Consider the following 18,640-nt stretch of genomic DNA (forward strand, 5'->3'; position numbering starts at 1 on the left):
AACCACTGCATTATACAACCTGCTCTCATTCAATACAAACACTGTAGGTTAGGTCATTCAGTTTTCCCCTCCTGATAAGTCTGGTTTAAGTAACAAACAAGGGAAATTACATCCTCAATTCAAAAGTCTTCAGAGTATGATGGGTGTCGACACAAAGCACAACAATAGCAAAAACTTGTCAGAACTCTCAAATAAGCTTTTAATAAGGCACAGCAGGAGAAGGAAACAGTCTAGACTCTAGAGTATCAGCGTTTCTGAAACCTGTGGGTGTGAAGTGTAGTTTCAAAACACATGTCTGTATACATCTATCTCATGCACATAACGTAACGGGCAAAACATTTACTTATTTGGTTTCGCTTTTAGCGTGTTAGTCCTCCTCTTTTGCGACTGCTGTTCTCCAACAATTAATACAACGAATGTAGTTTGAAGATGAACAACAATGAGTGAGGACGTACACGTATATGCCACACCAGACCTCACAAAGGTGAGATATGGCCGAGGAGAGAGGGAGCAGGACATGGAGGAGAGAGGAGAGATGGAAGACAGGGGAGAGTGGGAGGAGAGGACAGTAGATATCTATGTCACTGCAGGTGACCTTGACCCAGACCCTGGGACACAGCAGGATACTGTACAGAAGAACCCAGCACGAGAGCAGCGTGGAGGTCAAATAAATGTTATTTATTGAGGCAGAGGTGCTCAAACATTTTCATGTTAAGAACCCCCAAAATTATATGTATTTGGCCGCGGACCCCCATCTCAAAATGTTGTTCCAGTAACCCCCAGAAGCAAAGATTTGAGTTAAAAATGTTTGCTTTCTGAAATATGTACTGTACATTCAAAAGATTTGCACACTTTTTCAAGATTTTTCAAAACTAGCAGATCTACAAGCTCATAGCGTGGCAAGAAGTGACGCGCTATGAGCTTGTATATCTGCTATTTTTGAATAGCCAACCAATGTGCTATAGCTAAAATCTAAAATGACACAGATGCTTTCACGGTTTTAATGGGTTAATACATCTATAGATCTTAGGCAAGAGTGTGTCTGGAGAAGTGTCTATCTATACTCTAATTCTAAAAAAAACTATTTCAAGGTGACATGAACTGTGAATGCTGCCAAAGAATTTCATATTTGCAGACAAAAGTAACGTGAGATTATTAAAACAAATTAAATTGTCAACTAGTACTGTATGTAATTGGATATAGTCATGTTCAAATCACTTGACTTGTGCTATCATAATCATTTATCAATTTAAAACATGTTTTTTTAAAAATTGACTATGAAGACGACGAATAGGATAGGATTTGACTTTGGAGTTATCTTTTTTGAACTTGTATAATTGTTCATTTGTTGCTCGTTTTTGTTTTGTTTTGTTTAATTTGTTTTTGTTTAAATTTGCATTTTGTGCAAGTACTGGTTGTATGCACCGATCAAGTATACTTTTTTAAGTTGAATAGTTGCTCCTTTTAGCCCATTAATTATTATCCTCTGATAGGAATTGTATTGTGATACACTACCATGTGCTAAGCAAAATAAAATGAAACTAAATTAAATTAAATGAAATATGAAATAATGCTTCCACACCAAACGGACAGTGGGATTTATTTTTTACTTAAGTTTAATAAATTCCACTGTCCCTTTGGTGTGGAAGCATTATTTAATTTAATTTAATTTAATTTTGCTTAGCACATGGTATTGTATCACAGTACAATACAATTCCTGTCAGAGGATAATATGTGTGTGTGTGTGGCGCATTTAGCAATGTGTCGATGTGTGTCCCTGAGCAAGACTCTTAAGCCCAATAGCTCCCCGAGTGCCGTAGAATGGCGCTCACTGCTCCTAGAAGCTGTATAGGATGGGTAAATGCAGGGGACAAATTTCACATATCTGCACATATACAGTGACAAAAAAAACACCCCAAGTAGTGGGGACTATTCTATTCTATTCTATTAATGTTATGCTCACTAATAGTTAAAATGTTATCTTCACTATTCATTCTTTATTATTATTATTATTATTATTATTATTGTCTCCGCCGTAGGTGGAGAATATGTTTTCGCTTCGTCCCGCCGTGTGTGAGCAAACATTGTTAGCCAAGCTAACATTGGTCAAGCTCCACGTGACACGTGTCAATATGTTGACACCAATGCCTTTGATTGGCTAGAGGGACGCATGACGAAATAAAATTCTATAAATAGGTGTGTCACTTCAAAAAGCTTCTACTTTTTGAAGTGAGGTAAGACAGGATCAATCAGTCTTGATTGGAACGGTACCTTCCAGTCCAAATCACCCGTCCGTGCGTGTGTGTGTCCCTCTGAGAACACCTAACATTGGTCAAGCAAAGGCGCAGAAGGCCAAAGCTAAGAAAGCATACTCATCTACAACAGGGACATCAGGCAGTCTCCTCCACAGTTTCCCCTGTCAGCCTCACAGCTGAAGAGCTGGAGGAGGAACAGCAGAAGGTTCAAGAGCTGCAGAATCGTATCCAGAAGGCTTCCTGTCGTACGTCGCTCGTTCCTCTGGGCAGAGACAGAATCTACAAACAATACTGGCTTTTCCCTTCCACCTGTGCTCTGTTTGTGGAGGATGATTACTTTGGGCTGACGGAGGACATGCTGGAACCCCACCCTGCATCTCTACAGGATGAACAGATGGACCTAACATTACAATAAATATGAAAATTAGTATTATTGTCTGTTCACCTGCCGGAGGTTGTATCTCATTACTTATTGTATCTCATTACTTATTGTTATGATAATATAATTGCTATAATATAGTAACATGTTCTATTTTACGTAAATTAGAACATTCCTAAAGAACTATGGTTAGAGATAAGGTAGGTGATTTCATTTGATTAAAATAGCACGGGTCCGCTGGCGGAGACTTGTGCTCCGAGGAGCACATTTTCTAGTTATTATTATTATTACTACTAGGAAGGTGCCCTCTGGGCGAAAAGCCTCGTTCCCAGGCTTTTCTCATCTCACAAGGAGAAAAGCCTGCTAATGAGCTAAAGCAGAACGTGTCTGTCATTTCAATATGTGGGCAAGGTTTTAACCCTTCAAGTCAATGGTGCTGAAAACATACATTACTTGTTATCTGTCATCACACACATCATAACTTACTAACCTATTTTAAGCTTGAAATGCTCTGAAGTAACCTCATAGGTCTGTTATATGTTTTTCAGGCTCTGATAAGTCAAAGAACAACCTTTACAAAGCTGCTGCAGTGTGTCTGGGGCTGCAGTGTGTAATTGGTAATTGGTTGTCATCATTGTCCTGGCCATACCCTGTGAGTATCACTGTACAGTATGAACCCTATCTTTACATGTTATATACAGTATATCTGTTTCCCCCCAAACAGGATACTTTGTCTAACTGTCAGTGTCAAATGAAAATGTACTATCAGAACAAAGTTGTATGTAAAGCTCATCAATTTGTTGATTCTCCTTTTTGCAGTTTCTGAATCATCATATTTTTTGGGTTGAGAGTTTTTATTCAGTGACTGGGGCTCCCCGTCTCTCCAGCTCTTTAGTAAAAAGAAAATGCTTTTTCAGGCCTGGAATAGCAATTGTATCCAATCAGGAGAGAGAACTCATACAGGATACAGGATAAACAACTTAAGTGAAATTGGAAGTGAAATAAATGAGCAGACAAAATGAAACTGGAACACTATCAAATTGAAGCTGATAACGGGTAGCTGATACGAAAATGTATTTTCTAAAGAGCTGGAGAGATGGGGAGACCCCTGTTACTGAACAAACACTCTATATACAGTAGCAATGATTACAATCAGAGTATAGAGCTTTAACTCTCAAAGAGTTAATATTTGTAATATTTATTTAGCACATTTCTTCTGAATAAGCAAATGTTTTTGACCCTTCAAAGCGGATGACAGATTCTACAGTATGTGCAATTATACTGTAGCAAATACCCTAACAACAAGATGCCCTAGGTATTTCTAGTAGGAGGGGGTCTTCTGTTTGCAAAGCAATGGCTGGGGCTGGGTTTTTTTTTATCCTCAAAGCGTTGCAACTTGCTAGTTGCATAAAACCCTTGGCTGATTTTTTCCACTTCAGGTTAAAAACTACAGCAGGGTAAAACATGGCAGGCTGCATAACACTGAGCTTATTGTACACACAGTGATGTAAGCAACACAGCTGCATCTAATCAAATTAATAATGGGTGTGCACATTGTTGTGCACATTGTTGGGCACATTGTTGGGCACACCTATGAAAATCTAACACAGCCATAATTAATTTGCTTGGCACAGCTGTGTGTTGCTTTCTAGTCTGCCATGTTTTTAACCTGAACTGGAAAATAAACTACAAAATCAGCCTAGGGTTTATGGCCCTTTCGTTCAACTGCCTACATTAAGAATTGGTTTCAAGAAGTTTGCTTCACAAGGTCCAATCGGACATGTTTATTTCCAGTAGTTTGGATAATGGTTCTATCAAAATTAATGGGACATTATGCATGAAGGTATCATGAAATGGCATAATAATGCTTCTGCAGGTGCTTCTGGCTTCCCACAGGCCAGGAGTGGCATCTGCAAGTGCCACTGGCATCATATTGGCTTCATGCAGCCAAGCGGCTGCTGATGCCACCACTCCTGGCATAATATGCCACCAGTGTCACCCACCTGCAGTTGCCACTTCTGGTCTATGGGTGTCGATGGCACCAAAGATCACAGTCTGTTTGGAGGTAGTCCATTTTTGCACAAAATCATATAACCTATTTTGGGCATGTCATTATATTGTCAAAACATGTAAAACAAAGGGAAGAAAAAAATAGTTTTGTACTAGAAGTATATAGCGTGTGTGTCTGTGTGTCTGTGTGTCTGTGCACGCACATGTGGCGCCGTCACGTCTTTTGTCAGATGTGAGGGGGCTTCCGAGGTCAGACCACATGATGCCTATTTCCTACCAGAGCTAAGCTGTAGCAGTCATGCCAGCCAGGGGAGAACTGCCTTGGGAGGAGTGTGAGAGTTTAGTTTTTGACGGTCAGATGCTGAGAGTCTGCAGTTCAGACCTGCAGAGACACACAGGCAACAGGCTTTAAAAAAAAAGGCTGTTCCTCAAATCTTTTTCATTTCAAGGATCTCCAGTTTGAAATGCATTAGGCCACAAACACCCACTTTTTTCCTGTGGGACCTCAGTGTTAATTTAACTCTTGAGAGTACACACTGAGTTACAGACCCACAAGGGCCCATTTGGTTCCTAACTATCAGTCATTAAGGCGGACCAGAGAACCAGTAGGCTAAACAGTAAGTGAATTGGACTTCAACTGTCAGCTTGTACTGTAGATCGGCAATGTTGGCTGTTTTAGCACGCCACCATTTAGGTTTGAGTGGTTACTCATCAATTAAGCCAAGATTTTTTTTTGAACAAACACCTGTTTCGGTATTATTTGATTAACCAACACGGGCAAGATGAAGTCGGTCTATTCTTTCGATATTTCCGGTTCATTGCCCAGCCCCACTTATCGCAGCTTCCTGGCCTCTCTCTCAGACTCCAGGAGAGACAGAACATCCCCCACTCTAACTGGGCCCTTCACGTTCCTGATGATGGAGCAGTTGCTGTCATCCATGAACTCTACTCGGACCTGTGTACACTGTCCCTGGGAACCAGTTCTTCCAGTTATCTTGGTGACTCTTGCAAGCTTGATGGGTTGCACTCGGCTGGCGTCCATGTTGTCAGCTCGGACCAGAAAAGAGGCTCTGGTCTTAACTAGCCTGTGATGTCATGTCATCATGACGTATCTATGACATATGACTCCAAATTTAAACAAGGTTTCTGCCCCTTGTCCAGCCTCTAGCCCGTCCAACTGATGCCACCAGTTCTGTCCCTGTCCAGATAGGCCTGTCACAATTATTACATAATCATCTCATCGCAATTATTTTTGCCTAATCGTCAAAATCTTCATTTATTTTTTTCCATGATGAAAAATACATTTTCAAATATTAAAAAAGTGGAAATAGGCAATAGCTGATCTACAAGCTTACAACGCGTCACAAAGTGAATGTTATACTTTTGAAAGTATAAAATTATGAAATGCCAGTAATTTCTTTGTATATTCAAATTATTTGTCATATCTGCCATGTGTAATCTTGATTACGAAGCCTAAAAGTCAAAAAATCTATATTCATATGCTCCAGTTTTCAACGACAGAAACACAATGAAATCGTTAACCGTGATTATTTGTGTGACAATTAATCGTCAACTTAAATTTTGTAATCACGATAAACAGCTCTGTTCAGCCTCCAGGCCTGTGTCTGCAGCCCTCTTTACTCTGGTCCCTTGCCCCAGGGACCCTCAGGCCAGTTGAGGGGGTTCCAGGGGGTCCCCAGCTAAATGAGTTAACATATATTAATATATAATCTAAATGACTTTAACCATTTTAACCCAGCTACTTGAAAATAGCCTGATCTACGCGTTGTGAGCTTGTAGATCTGCTATTTTCAAAATATCAAGAATAATTTTGAATATTTTTGCTACATTTTAACAACACTGTCTCTCTGTCAACTGTACTACTGTCTGTCTCTCCTACACTATCTCCCTCTCAACTGTACTACTGTCTGTCTCCCTCTCAACTGTACTACTGTCAGTCTCTCCTACTCTGTCTGTCTCTCAACTGTCTTACTGTCTGTCTCTCCTACTCTATCTCCCTCTCAACTGTACTACTGTCTGTCTCCCTCTCACCTGTAATACTGTCTGTCTCTCCTACTCTGTCTTTCTCTCAGCTGTCTTACTGTCTGTCTCTCCTACACTGTCTGTCTCTCAGCTGTCCTACTGTCTGCCTCTCCTACACTGTCTGTCTGTCTGTCTGTCTGTCTCTCTCTCTCTCTCTCTCTCTCTCTCTCTCTCTCTCTCTCTCTCTCTCTCTCTCTCTCTCTCTCTCTCTCTCTCTCTCTCAACTGTCCTACTGTCTGTTTAGGTAGAAATGACAAATTGTTTAAATTAAGGATGTGCTGCTTGTATGTCGACAGCCTGCTGACAGCCGACAACGGTTAAGGTAAGTGCCAAAAGTGGAAGTACAGGAATTACAGCCTAAGGAAGTTATGTTGATGTCGTGCAGATCTGTTTTCATTCCCAGAGTGCGTGTTGTGATTGTTGGAAAAAGACAGCTTCCAGTTCCGGGTGAGGTACGTACAACAAACGCTAGTCCGGCCTATACAGACACGTTCTGCCTTAGCTCATTACCAGGCTTTTCTCCTCGTAAGGTGAACGAGGTTAGCTCTGGGTAGCTATCATTCACAGAAATCCCTCCAGAGTGGAACACCTACTATCTTTCAGATGTTGCCACATGGAAAACGGCTACGCATGCAGTCTCAGAGACGCTGGCAACAGACTGCTAAAAAAACTAAAACGATTCTTTCCCCGTACAATCAGGCACATGAACGATCTGACAAGAACGCAAACAAACCAGTACAAGAGGAAATGCTACCCCCCCATCCCAATCCCTCACACCTCCTCCCTCTCCTGTCCTTTTCTTGCACTTTAATATGCTTTAAACTGCTGTATATAGAAGATACTGTGAAGTTGTTTACATAAAGTAATGTGGCAGCTATTGAAAAAATGCTGTTGGTGTATATAATATACCAAGCTCATATGCACGAGTACATACGCTGATGTTCTCTTTTTTTGCACTCTTTAAAAAAAATAAAAATAATAGCTGATCTACAATCAGTAGAGTTCACAATGCCTCGCAACGCGAGGCATTGTGAGCATGTAGATCGGCTATTTTCACAATATTTATCTGTGGAACCGAGTCAAACTAAATTTAATGCCTCAGGCCCTCAACTCCAACATTCCAAGTGCTTATCAGGGTGGGGGGTCCCCAGTTCAAATATGATTATTTTGGGGGGTACACGGCCTGAAAAGGTTGAGAAATGAGAACCACTGCATTATATAACCTGCTCTCATTCAATACAAACACTGTACTATAGGTTAGATCATTCAGTTTTCCCCTCCTGATAAGTCTGGTTTTAGCAACACACAAGGGAAATTACATCCTCAATTCAAAAGTCTTCAGAGTATGATGGGTGTCGACACAAAAATGTTACTTATTTTGTTCCGGTTTTAGCGTGTTAGTCTTCCTCTTTTGCGACTTCTGTTCTCCAACAATGAATACAACGAATGTAGTTTGAAGAAGACAAAGAATGAGTGAGGACGTACACGTATATGCCACACCAGACCTGACAAAGGTGAGATATGGCCGATCAGAGAGGGAGCAGGACATGGAGGAGAGAGGAGAGATGGAAGACAGGGGAGAATGGAAGGAGGGGACAGTAGATATCTATGTCACTGCAGGCGACCTTGACCCTGACCCTGGGACACAGCAGGATGCTGTACAGAAGAACACAGCACAAGAGCAGCATGGAGGTAAAATAAATGTTACAATGATTAGTTAACCCATTAAGACCTGAGGCCGATTCAAAAAATGTAAATGTAAATCCTAACAGTTTTCTGGAAAACTTATGTTGCTATATCAGTGGTGCTCAAACTTTTTCATGTCGGCGCTCGGGTGGCGCAGTGGTAAAGTCCCTGCCCACCACCACGGAGGTTGAGGGTTCAAATCCACCATGGTGCATCCGGCTTTATCGAGCGTTCGGGGGAGGGAAGCCGGGTGATATTGATCATTGCACGTACTCCTACGGGCTGGGGCGGCACCTGTCAGCGGGGAGTGTTCGACGGGAGGAGTAGGACGAAGGCTCTACGTCCTGGAATGTGTCAGGAATGAGTCTGGCCTGAGAGCTTGTTTGGGCGTTTCACCCCAAAGAGTCCGGGATATTCTATTCTATTAATGTTATGCTCACTATCAGTGGTGGACAGTAACGGAGTAAATGTACTTGAGTATTAGATTATTTTTGATACTTAGTACTCTTACTACATTTCCAAGACAAATATTTTACTTTTACTCGTAAGGAAGGCTGTAAAGTACTGAGTACTTTTAAGCCCACTCCACATCCACACCAATGATTCGCCATGCAACTCCTTGCAACATGCAACTACTTGCAACCACTTGCAACCATTATCCCCAATGGTGGTTGCAAGGAGTTGCATTGGTGCGGTTGACCTTAAAACGGTTTTGTTCCATGGAGTTGCATTGGTGTGGTTGACCTTAAAACGGTTTTGTTCCAAGGAGTTGCATTGGTGCGGTTGACCTTAAAACGGTTTTGTTCCAAGGAGTTGCATTGGTGCGGTTGACCTTAAAACGGTTTTGTTGCAAGGAGTTGCGACTAGTTACATTGGTGCGGTTTTGCCTTTAGGTTGGCAATTTATTTTTCTTCCCTAAAATGCAATTGGCCTAACTTCTGCTTTCACACTAGCCGTGTTTCTGGCTTCCCCCTCCGCTCGCCTCTTTGTTACAGTACAGTACATCTTGTATAGGTGTATAGGAGTAAAAGTATTTAGTTCTGGTTCCTCAGTCATTACTATGTTTTTATAGGTGTTTCTGCAGGCTTTGTATAACGTAGTGGTTCTACAAGCAAGCACATTAGTGCATGCAATGCAGATGGTTTCAGAGAGTTACAGTACTTCTCTCAAACAAGAGTTACAAGGTCCTATGAATTCATTGTGAAAACATTACAGCAATTCGTTGATATAAAAATTAAGAAATGTACATCTACTTTTACTTTTACTTTAATTGTACTTTAAGTATTTTTCAAAGCATGTACTTTTGAATACTTAAGTATATTTAAAAGCAATGACTTTTTTACTCTTACTTGAGTAACATTTTGACTGAGCTACTTTTACTTGTAGTGGAGTAAATTTGACCAAGAGTATCTGTACTCAAGTACTGGGGTCGAGTACTTTGTCCACCTCTGCTCACTATTAGTTAAAATGTTGTCTTCACTATTCATTCTTTATTATTATTATTATTACTATTAGTATTACCAGGAAGGTGCTCTCTGGGCGAAAGGCCTCGTTCCCAGGCTGCCTGGTAATGAGCTAAGGCAGAACGTGTCTGTCATTCATGTGGGCAAGATTTTAACCTGTCAAGTCAATGGTTCTGAAAACATGCATTACTTGTTATCCGTCATAAAGCATCATAACTTGTAGGTGTAACCTATTTTAAGCTTTAAACACTCTGAAGTAACCTCATAGTTTCATTGTCTGTTTTTCAGGCTCTGATGAGTCAAAGAACAACCTTTACAGAGCTGCTGCAATGTGTCTGGGGCTGCTGTGTCTTCTCCTATTGGTTGTCATCATTGTCCTGGTCATACACTGTGAGTATCACTCTATAAACAGTATCTTTACATACTGTATACTGTATACCTGTTTCCCCCCAAACAGGATACTTTGTCCAAATGTCAAATGAAAATGTACTATCAGAACAAAGTTGTATGTAAAGCTCATCAGTTTGTTGATTCTCCTTTTTGCAGTTTCTGAATTGATTGAAAAGAAAAACAACCTGGTCAAAGACCTAGAGTCCAGATATAACAACCTAACTAAAGATCCAGATGAGTTGAAGAGGATTCTTTGTGGTCAGTGAGACATCACAGTTTTTCTTCATTGTTATAACATGTTCATAATTTATTATTAATCTGAGCAAATAAAAAAACATAGAAATAGAAAAAACAGTTGCTAACTTTCTGCTTTTGTTGTTAGAATTATCTGGATGGAAAATAGTTGGCAGAGGTTGTTATTACATCTCTACTGAAAAGAAAACCTGGGACGATAGCAGACAATACTGTAGAGACAATCAATCAGACCTGATGGTCATTAACAACAAAGAACAACAGGTATGGTGTGTGTGTGTGTGTGTGTGTGTGTGTGTGTGTGTGTGTGTGTGTGTGTGTGTGTGTGTGTGTGTGTGTGTGTGTGTGTGTGTGTGTGTGTGTGTGTGTGTGTGTGTGTGTGTGTGTGTGTGTGTGTGTGTGTGTGTGTGTGTGCAGGGCCGCACCAAGGGTAGTGCGAACGGTGCGGCCGCACAGGGCCCCGCGCTCTTTTTTTTTTTTTTTTTTTTTTTTTTTAATAAACAGAATCACATTTATTAAGAGTTATAAAAAGAAATAACCGCAAATAACCACCAAAAACTCGGAAATATCCGGCCAAAACCGCAAAAACCGCGCGCGCGAGGATGGGGGCGCGCACGCGACTTCGCACAGGGCCCCGCATTTCTCCCGCACGGCTCTGTGTGTGTGTGTGTGTGTGTGTGTGTGTGTGTGTGTGTGTGTGTGTGTGTGTGTGTGTGTGTGTGTGTGTGTGTGTGTGTGTGTGTGTGTGTGTGTGTGTGTGTGTGTGTGTGTGTGTGTGTGTGTGTGTGTGTGTGCGTGCGTGCGTGCGTGCGTGCGTGCGTGCGTGCGTGCGTGCGTGCGTGCGTGCGTGCGTGCGTGCGTGCGTATGTCCCCTTATATGTTTGTGTGGTCAGTGTGTGCTTGTGTTTGTGTGTTGTAACATAGCTAATGTAGTTTGTACTCCAGTAACCAGCAGCTTTTATTATGTCCAGGACTTGGTTATCAGTTTTAACAAGTTGGTGTGGCTGGGTTTGACTGATGGAGAGGAAGAAGGAAACTGGACATGGGTAGATGGAACTCCACTGACCACACCAACGTAAATATTTACCCTAATTTCTTTCTTCTTCATTTCAACTAGCATTTTAATTACATTTTACATATTTCATCTTTGCTACTTCTTTTCTAAATGGTATTAAATGTTATAATAAAACACTAGTACACTGTCACTAAGACAATTATACCTGTTGTCTATTTCAATATCCAGTGGAATTGTATCTAATATCTAGAATATACTGTAATTTTACAGTAGGTCATAATTAAAAATACATTTTATATTGAAAACCCATCCTTGTAAGGCTATTGTAATTAATTAAATGCTCCTACTTATACAGGTACTGGGTTCCTGGTGAGCCTAATGACCATGGGAAAGGACAAGATTGTGTTGTGTTAGTAGCTGATGGTTCTAGACCTACTACAGGAGGATGGTACGACAGATATTGTTCTTCCGAGTATCATTGGATCTGTGAAAGAGTTCTGTAGTGAAATCATCATAATTTCCACAACGTATTAGTTAACAGATGTGTTGATACAGCTACATGATGGCTGTGTTTACATGATAGTGTTTAACGTGATAGTTTATATGTTTGCTTTGCTTTGTCTGCCTTGTATTTTTCTACCCAGTATGCACAATTGATATTCATGTTTTGATTATTTAGTTAAAGGGGAGCCTTTAACTACTCGACTCTTCCATTTTAAAACCATGTTCATATAAATCAGGGGGCCAGATGTAATGATGTCCACAGTGATGTGATGTGGTTGTGGGTTGTGTGTTGGTTGTATGCTACTTTGCTGTGGGTACTTAAAGATCCCATGAAATCAAAATAAATATTTAGGTTTGTTTATTACATACTGTATGTCTTGTAGTGCATTGGCTCTCAAAGTGGGGTCCGGGGACCCCCAGGCGTCCTTGGGAGGGTTCCAGGGGTTCCCCAGCAAAAGTAGTTAACATAGCATCACAATCATTTTAACCACTTTATCCATTTATATGTTGCCTATTCAAAAATAGTTAATATAGTCCAAGTCAAGACCAAGGCAATGGAGAGAGAGTAGGGGAGTGACATGCAGCAAATGGTCTGGCCGGACAGGAATCCCTGGTTCGCTGTAAAGCATTTACCCTATATGGTTGACCGGAGTCCCTCAGGGCTCTATACTAGTGTATTTTCTGTTCTCTGTTAATATGGGGTAAGCTTTCGCTGAAAATAGCAGATCGACAAGCTCACAACGCGTCTGCTATTTTCTGCGAAAGCTCTCCCAATACAGATGCTGGGGTTAAAATGGTTAAACCCATTTGGTAAGCCTAACCACTCATCTATCCGGTCATCCCAGAATATTATTTATCCTAATCGAGTTCATGGCCATAACTGTATTGATCTGACATCATAATGAGGGGTCAATATTTATCTGCCAATATTTAAAAAGAAATAAATTGAACTATTTATGTAAGGGACAATTGGAAAGCAATCTTTTGATCTGAAACATTGCACTTATATTTTACTGACTTTGGAAAAGCTAAACACTAGGTATACTACTGGCCTACTATTAGACCAGGCCTACTGTATGAGATAGGGTTACAATGTGCATCCAATATATTAGGACTATGGTTCCATTTGTAGGCTAGAGTCTCAGAGTTAAATTAGCACTCAGGACTTACTGAGTGATCTGAAAACGTGTCAGCAAATTACCTTTGGTGATGCCTCATTCATACAGGCTGATGCGTTTATGTCAGAGATAAAGATAATGTCAGAGATAATGGCAGAGACAATGAAAACCGCATTCCCATTCACAATGATGAGTGTACCGTGCTTGAAGGCCAGCAGGGGAAGCCAGAAGAGAATGATGGAGTGGAGCAGGCCGTTCAGACAGTGGGCCCCAAACACCTGCCCAGAGGGAACACATGCATGGGTTTTAACCACATGAAGCCTAGCGTCCCTATTCTGAGGGTGAACATCCAGTGAAAATAGCAGATCTACAAGCTCACAATGTGTCAGGTATAGATACAGTATAGGCTTTAAGTGTTTAATCAAACTAATCGATTTAAAGGTGCAGTATTCATTTTACTTGGATGTGAAATTGTAAGTGAAATAAATGAGCAGACAAAATAGAAACTGGAACCCTATCAAATTGAAGCTGATAAATGGGTGCTCTCTCCTGATACGAAAATGTATTTTCTAAAGAGCTGGAGAGATGGGGAGACCCCTGTTACTGAACAAACACTCTATACAGTAGCACTGATTACAATAAGAATATAGAGCTTTAACTCTCAGAGTTAATATTTGTAATATACATTTCTTCTGAATTAGCAAATGTTTTCGACCCTTCAAAGTGGATGACAGATTCTATAGTACTTGCAATTGTACTGTAGCAAATACCCTAACAACAACAAGATGCACTAGGTATTTCTAGTAGGCAGGGGGTCTTTTCTTTATCTGTTGCAAAGCAATGGCTGGGGCTGTTTTTTTTTTTATCCTCAAAGCGTTGCAACTTTATAGTTGCATAAAACCCTCGGCTGATTTTGTTTTCCACTTCAGGTTAAAAACTAAACTAAAAACATAACACTGACCTTATAATACATGATGTAAGCAACACAGCTGAAGCTAATCAAATTAATAATGGGTGTGTTAGATTTGAGGTGTGTCAATACTAATAAATACTGGGTCAAGACTAATACTAATCTATTTTGCTTGCACAAAGATCTAACCATTATTAATTTGTTAAGCAAAGCTATGTGTGTGGCTTACTAGTCTGCCATGTTTTTAACCTGAACTGGAAAAGAAACTACAAAATCAGCCCAGGGTTTCATGGCCCTTTCGTTCAACTGCCTACATTAAGAATTGGTTTCAAGAAGTTTGATTCACAAGGTCCAATCGAACATGTTTATTTCCAGTAGTTTAGATAATGGTTCTATCAAACATTAATTAATGGGACATTAGGCATGAAGGTATCATGAAATGGCATAATAATGCTTCTGCAGGTGCTTCTGGCTTCCCACAGGCCAGGAGTGGCATCTGCAAGTGCCATTGGCATCATACTGGCATCATGCAGCCAAGTGTCTGATGATGCCACTCCTGGCATAATATGCCACCAGTGTCACCCACCTGCAGTTGCCACTCCTGGTCTATGGGTGTCGGTAGCATCAAAGATCACAGTCTGTTTGGAGGTAGTCTATTTTTGCACAAAATCATATAACCTATTTTGGGCATGTCATTATATTGTCAAAACATGTAAAATAAAAAAAAGGAAACGAAGGGAGAAAGAAAATTGTACTAGAAGTATATAGCATGTATGTCTGTGTGTCTGTGCACGCACATGTGGCGCCGTCTCAGCTTTTGTCAGATGTGAGGGGGCTTCCGAGGTCAGACCACATGATGCCTATTTCCTACCAGAGCTAAGCTGTAGCAGTCATGCCAGCCAGGGGAGAACTGCCTGAGTGTGAGAGTTTAGTTTTTGACGGTCAGATGCTGAGAGTCTGCAGTTCAGACCTGCAGAAACAGAAAGAGGTGACAGAGAGAAACACAGGCAACAGGCTTAAAAAAAAGGCTGTTCCTCAAATCTTTTTCATTTCAAGGATCCCCAGTTTGATATCCATTAGGCCACAAACACCCACTTTTTTTCCTGTGGGACCTCAGTGTTAATTTAACTCTTGAGAGTCAATTAGACTATCAGTCATTTAGGCGGACCAGAGAACCAGTAGGCTAAACAGTAAGTGAATTGGACTTCAACTGGCAGCTTGTACTATAGATCGGCAATTTTGGCTGTTTTAGCACGCCACCACACAGGTTTGAGTGGTTACTCATCAATTTAGCCAAGAATTATTTTTTGAACAAACACCTGTTTCGGGATTATTTGATTAACCAACACGGACACGGGCAAGATGAAGTCGGTCTATTCTTTCGATATTTCCGGTTCATTGCCCAGCCCCACTTATCGCAGCTTCCTGGCCTCTCTCTCAGACTCCAGGAGAGACAGAACATCCCCCACTCTAACTGGGCCCTTCACGTTCCTGATGATGGAGCGGTTGCTGTCATCCATGAACTCTACTCGGACCTGTGTACACTGTCCCTGGGAACCAGTTCTTCCAATTATCTTGGTGACTCTTGCGAGCTTGATGGGTTGCACTCGGCTGGCGTCCATGTTGTCAGCTTGGACCGGAAAGGGCTCTGGTCTTAACTAGCCTGTGATGTCATGTCATCATGACGTATCTATGACATATGACTCCAAATTTGGACAAGGTTTCTTCCCCTTGTCCGTTCTCTAGCCCATCCAACTGAGGCCACCAGTTCTGTCCCTGTCCAGATAGGCCTGTCACAATTATTACATAATCATCTCATCGCAATTATTTTTGTCATAATCGTCAACATCTTTTTTGATTAATTTATTTTATTGATGAAAAATACATTTTCAAATATTTAAAAAGTGGAAATATGCAATAGCTGATCTACAAGCTTACAACGCGTCACAAAGTGAATGTTATACTTTTGAAAGTATGAAATTATTAAATGCCTGTCATTTCTTTGTATATTCAAATTATTTATCAAATCTGCCTGGTGTAATTTTTTATTACAAAGCCTAAAAGCCAAACATAAATGCCATTTTTCACCTCGTGAGATGAGAAAAGCTTGGGAAACGAGGTTAGTTCTGGGTAGCTATCATTCATGGAAATCCCTCCAGAGTGGAACACCTTCTATCTTTTACAATTAGGCAGGCAGTGGTGGGAAAAGTATTAAGTATCAAGTATCAAGTTATCAAGTATAAGTATAAGTTTTCCAAATTTACTTGAGTAAAAGTACACAAGTATTGGCATCAAAATGTACTGATTGTACCCTGTATTCCTCAGCTGCTCACGAAGGCGGTCGCATTCTCTCCTCCCTCCTCCCATCCTATCCCCCAACTCTCCAGCCTCACCACACTGCACGAGCGAACAGTCTCGGGTGAAAACATGGATTATATTATTAACTGGTCGTTAAACGCAATTGACAAAATTTTCTCAACCCGGCAATCTGGACCGGACGAGCCAATCTGCCCAGATGGGACTTATCTGGCCGGATACATGGGGGATTCTGACTACAAGTGGAGAGTTCTGTGTTTGGAAGTCCTGTCGATCGAGGACATAGAAGATGTCTATCTTTTCGTTTGTATGATAACAGGTTTCTTGCTGATTGGAGCGGGCATTGCACTTGTGTATCGAAAAATTGGCAAGAGAGCTGGCCTGGACGGAGCGGAGTCGAGCAGAGCGCTGGCTACTCAGACAGGTGTGGCCACTGAGCTGAAACGCGACATGAATAACATCACCGAGTGGATCCCCAAACTGGACGTGAAGCTGGGCAACATCACTGAACTAAGGCACGAGATGGATAACACCAACGAGAGGGTCCGGGGGCTGGACACCAAGCTGGACAACATCATGGCACGTGCGGCGGACGAGGCCAGAGGCAACGCTGAGCGAGCCGCTGCTCTGCGCGGCGAGATGACCGCTCTGCGAGGCGATTTGACCATGATCAGAGCGGGCATAGAGAGACTGGATGGCCCACTACAGTATAAATAGTAGACAAATTGTCTGCTTCGGATTATTAGGATCGAATTGGACCCCCCCACACCAGCGAAATACAGTGTGAAGAGAGCAAATTGTACTTAAGTACAGTACTTACAGTACACGTATACATGCACTGACATTTTGCACCTTAATCCCATGTACAACGCACTGACTTGTCTTTTTTGTGTGTTTTTCTAGCACCTTAACTAACATCCATAAGTATATCATGCACAGTATACATCTGCTGCTATGCTTACGCAACTTTATATCTTATCTCAGGTACCATGTGTAATATGTGTATATGTAGATACTGTAACTTGTTTTTTTTGTTCTCTTGTTTTATCTCCCCCCTCCTTCTTCTTCTTCTTCCCTTTCTTTTCTCTATGGAAATAACGATACAATGGGAATTATGTGAAAACGAATTTCACCCTCTTTTATACTTCTGTAAACCTGTGACAATAAAGCTGATTCTGAGTACTTGAATAAATGTACTTAGTTACTTTCCACCACTGCAAATAGGCAGTCCTCTAACCCTGCAAGAAAACATGAACAAAAGTATAGTCATCATTCACAGTCAGTCCTATAGAGTAGCTGTGAATTCACCGAGCTCATTGCTGAGGAAACGCTTACCACAACCGAGTGGTGAGCATTTCCTGTGACATTTGCTCACAATGTGATGTTTGCTGCATTATATCTAACCTCCTTAAAGCAGTTAAGGATGGGCTGTCATGCAGGCACTATAATAGAAATGTTAGAATGCCAATCTGTTTATTTAATTGTATTTGAACAATAGCTCTTTGACTGCAGCTGTCAATCCAACAGCTGACTCCCCCCATGGACTGGACTCATACACTCTGTCAGTAGAATCTGTTTTAGTATACAGTATATACATACATGGACGTTCTTAACTTAACCAGTCAGCATGACCATTTAGGATAACATCTCTGTGTATAAGAGGTGTCCAATATGACACCTCAGGAGGCTTCTGCCCGATGGGGCTGTTGGCCAGGTCCGGAGGCCTGGCCGTTGTGCCGTTGTCATGCTGTTTTTCTGATCAAATGTTCTTCAATAAATTGTCAACACTTCACCCTGACTGGATATTAATATTTTCCATAATAGCACGTGCACACATAGCACGTGCACACATAGCACGTGCTATTATGGAATTGTTTAGCACGTGCCTCCTGATAAGTCTGGTTTAAGCAACAAACAAGGGAAATGACATCCTCAATTCAAAAGTCTTCAGAGTTTGATGGATGTCGACCCAAGGCACAACAATAGCAAAAACCTTTAATAACGCACAGCAGCAGAAGGAAACAGTCCAGACCCCTATCAGCGTCTCTGAAACCTGTGGGTGTGAAGTTTCGCTTTTAGCGTGTTCGTCCTCCTCTTTTGCAACTTCTGTTCTCCAACAATTAATACAACGAATGTAGTTTGATGATGAACAAGAATGAGTGAGGACGTACACGTATACCATACCATACCAGACCTGACAGAGGTGAGATATGGCCGAGGAGAGAGGGAGCAGGACACGGAGGAGAGAGGAGAGATGGAAGACAGGGGAGAGCGGGAGGAGAGGACAGTAGATATCTAT

General features: G+C 41.3%; 4 protein-coding genes across 4 annotated transcripts in view; 2 read left to right on the top strand and 2 right to left on the bottom strand.

The window, feature by feature from the left end:
- Nucleotides 1-469: 469 nt before the first annotated feature.
- Nucleotides 470-18,640, top strand: part of LOC308074550 (C-type lectin lectoxin-Phi2-like) — a 43,030-nt gene continuing 24,859 nt past the window's right edge. The window contains exon 1 of the mRNA XM_080414034.1: nucleotides 470-662. Coding sequence (XP_080270160.1) covers nucleotides 518-662 — 145 coding nt within the window. The 5' untranslated portion in view covers nucleotides 470-517. The remainder of the gene's footprint in view (nucleotides 663-18,640) is intronic.
- On the bottom strand, nucleotides 5,477-5,686 carry LOC308075010 (small ribosomal subunit protein eS28-like; the record flags this gene model as incomplete). Its single annotated transcript, XM_080414583.1, has 1 exon — nucleotides 5,477-5,686. One exon carries the CDS (start codon nucleotides 5,684-5,686, stop codon nucleotides 5,477-5,479), a length of 210 nt encoding a protein of 69 aa, XP_080270709.1.
- Nucleotides 8,157-12,217, top strand: LOC308074122 (CD209 antigen-like protein C; the record flags this gene model as incomplete). Its single annotated transcript, XM_080413454.1, has 6 exons — nucleotides 8,157-8,379; nucleotides 10,125-10,226; nucleotides 10,383-10,484; nucleotides 10,609-10,742; nucleotides 11,450-11,553; nucleotides 11,849-12,217. The coding sequence occupies 6 exons, from the start codon at nucleotides 8,157-8,159 to the stop codon at nucleotides 11,994-11,996; spliced, it is 813 nt and encodes a 270-aa protein (XP_080269580.1). The 3' UTR covers nucleotides 11,997-12,217.
- LOC308074623 (small ribosomal subunit protein eS28-like) lies at nucleotides 15,438-15,649 on the bottom strand (the record flags this gene model as incomplete). Its single annotated transcript, XM_080414128.1, has 1 exon — nucleotides 15,438-15,649. The coding sequence occupies exon 1, from the start codon at nucleotides 15,645-15,647 to the stop codon at nucleotides 15,438-15,440; it is 210 nt and encodes a 69-aa protein (XP_080270254.1). The 5' UTR covers nucleotides 15,648-15,649.

This window comes from Gymnoscopelus braueri (assembly GCF_963280865.1).
Source record: "Gymnoscopelus braueri genome assembly, chromosome: 19".
In the NCBI taxonomy this organism is placed as follows: Eukaryota; Metazoa; Chordata; class Actinopteri; order Myctophiformes; family Myctophidae; genus Gymnoscopelus; species Gymnoscopelus braueri.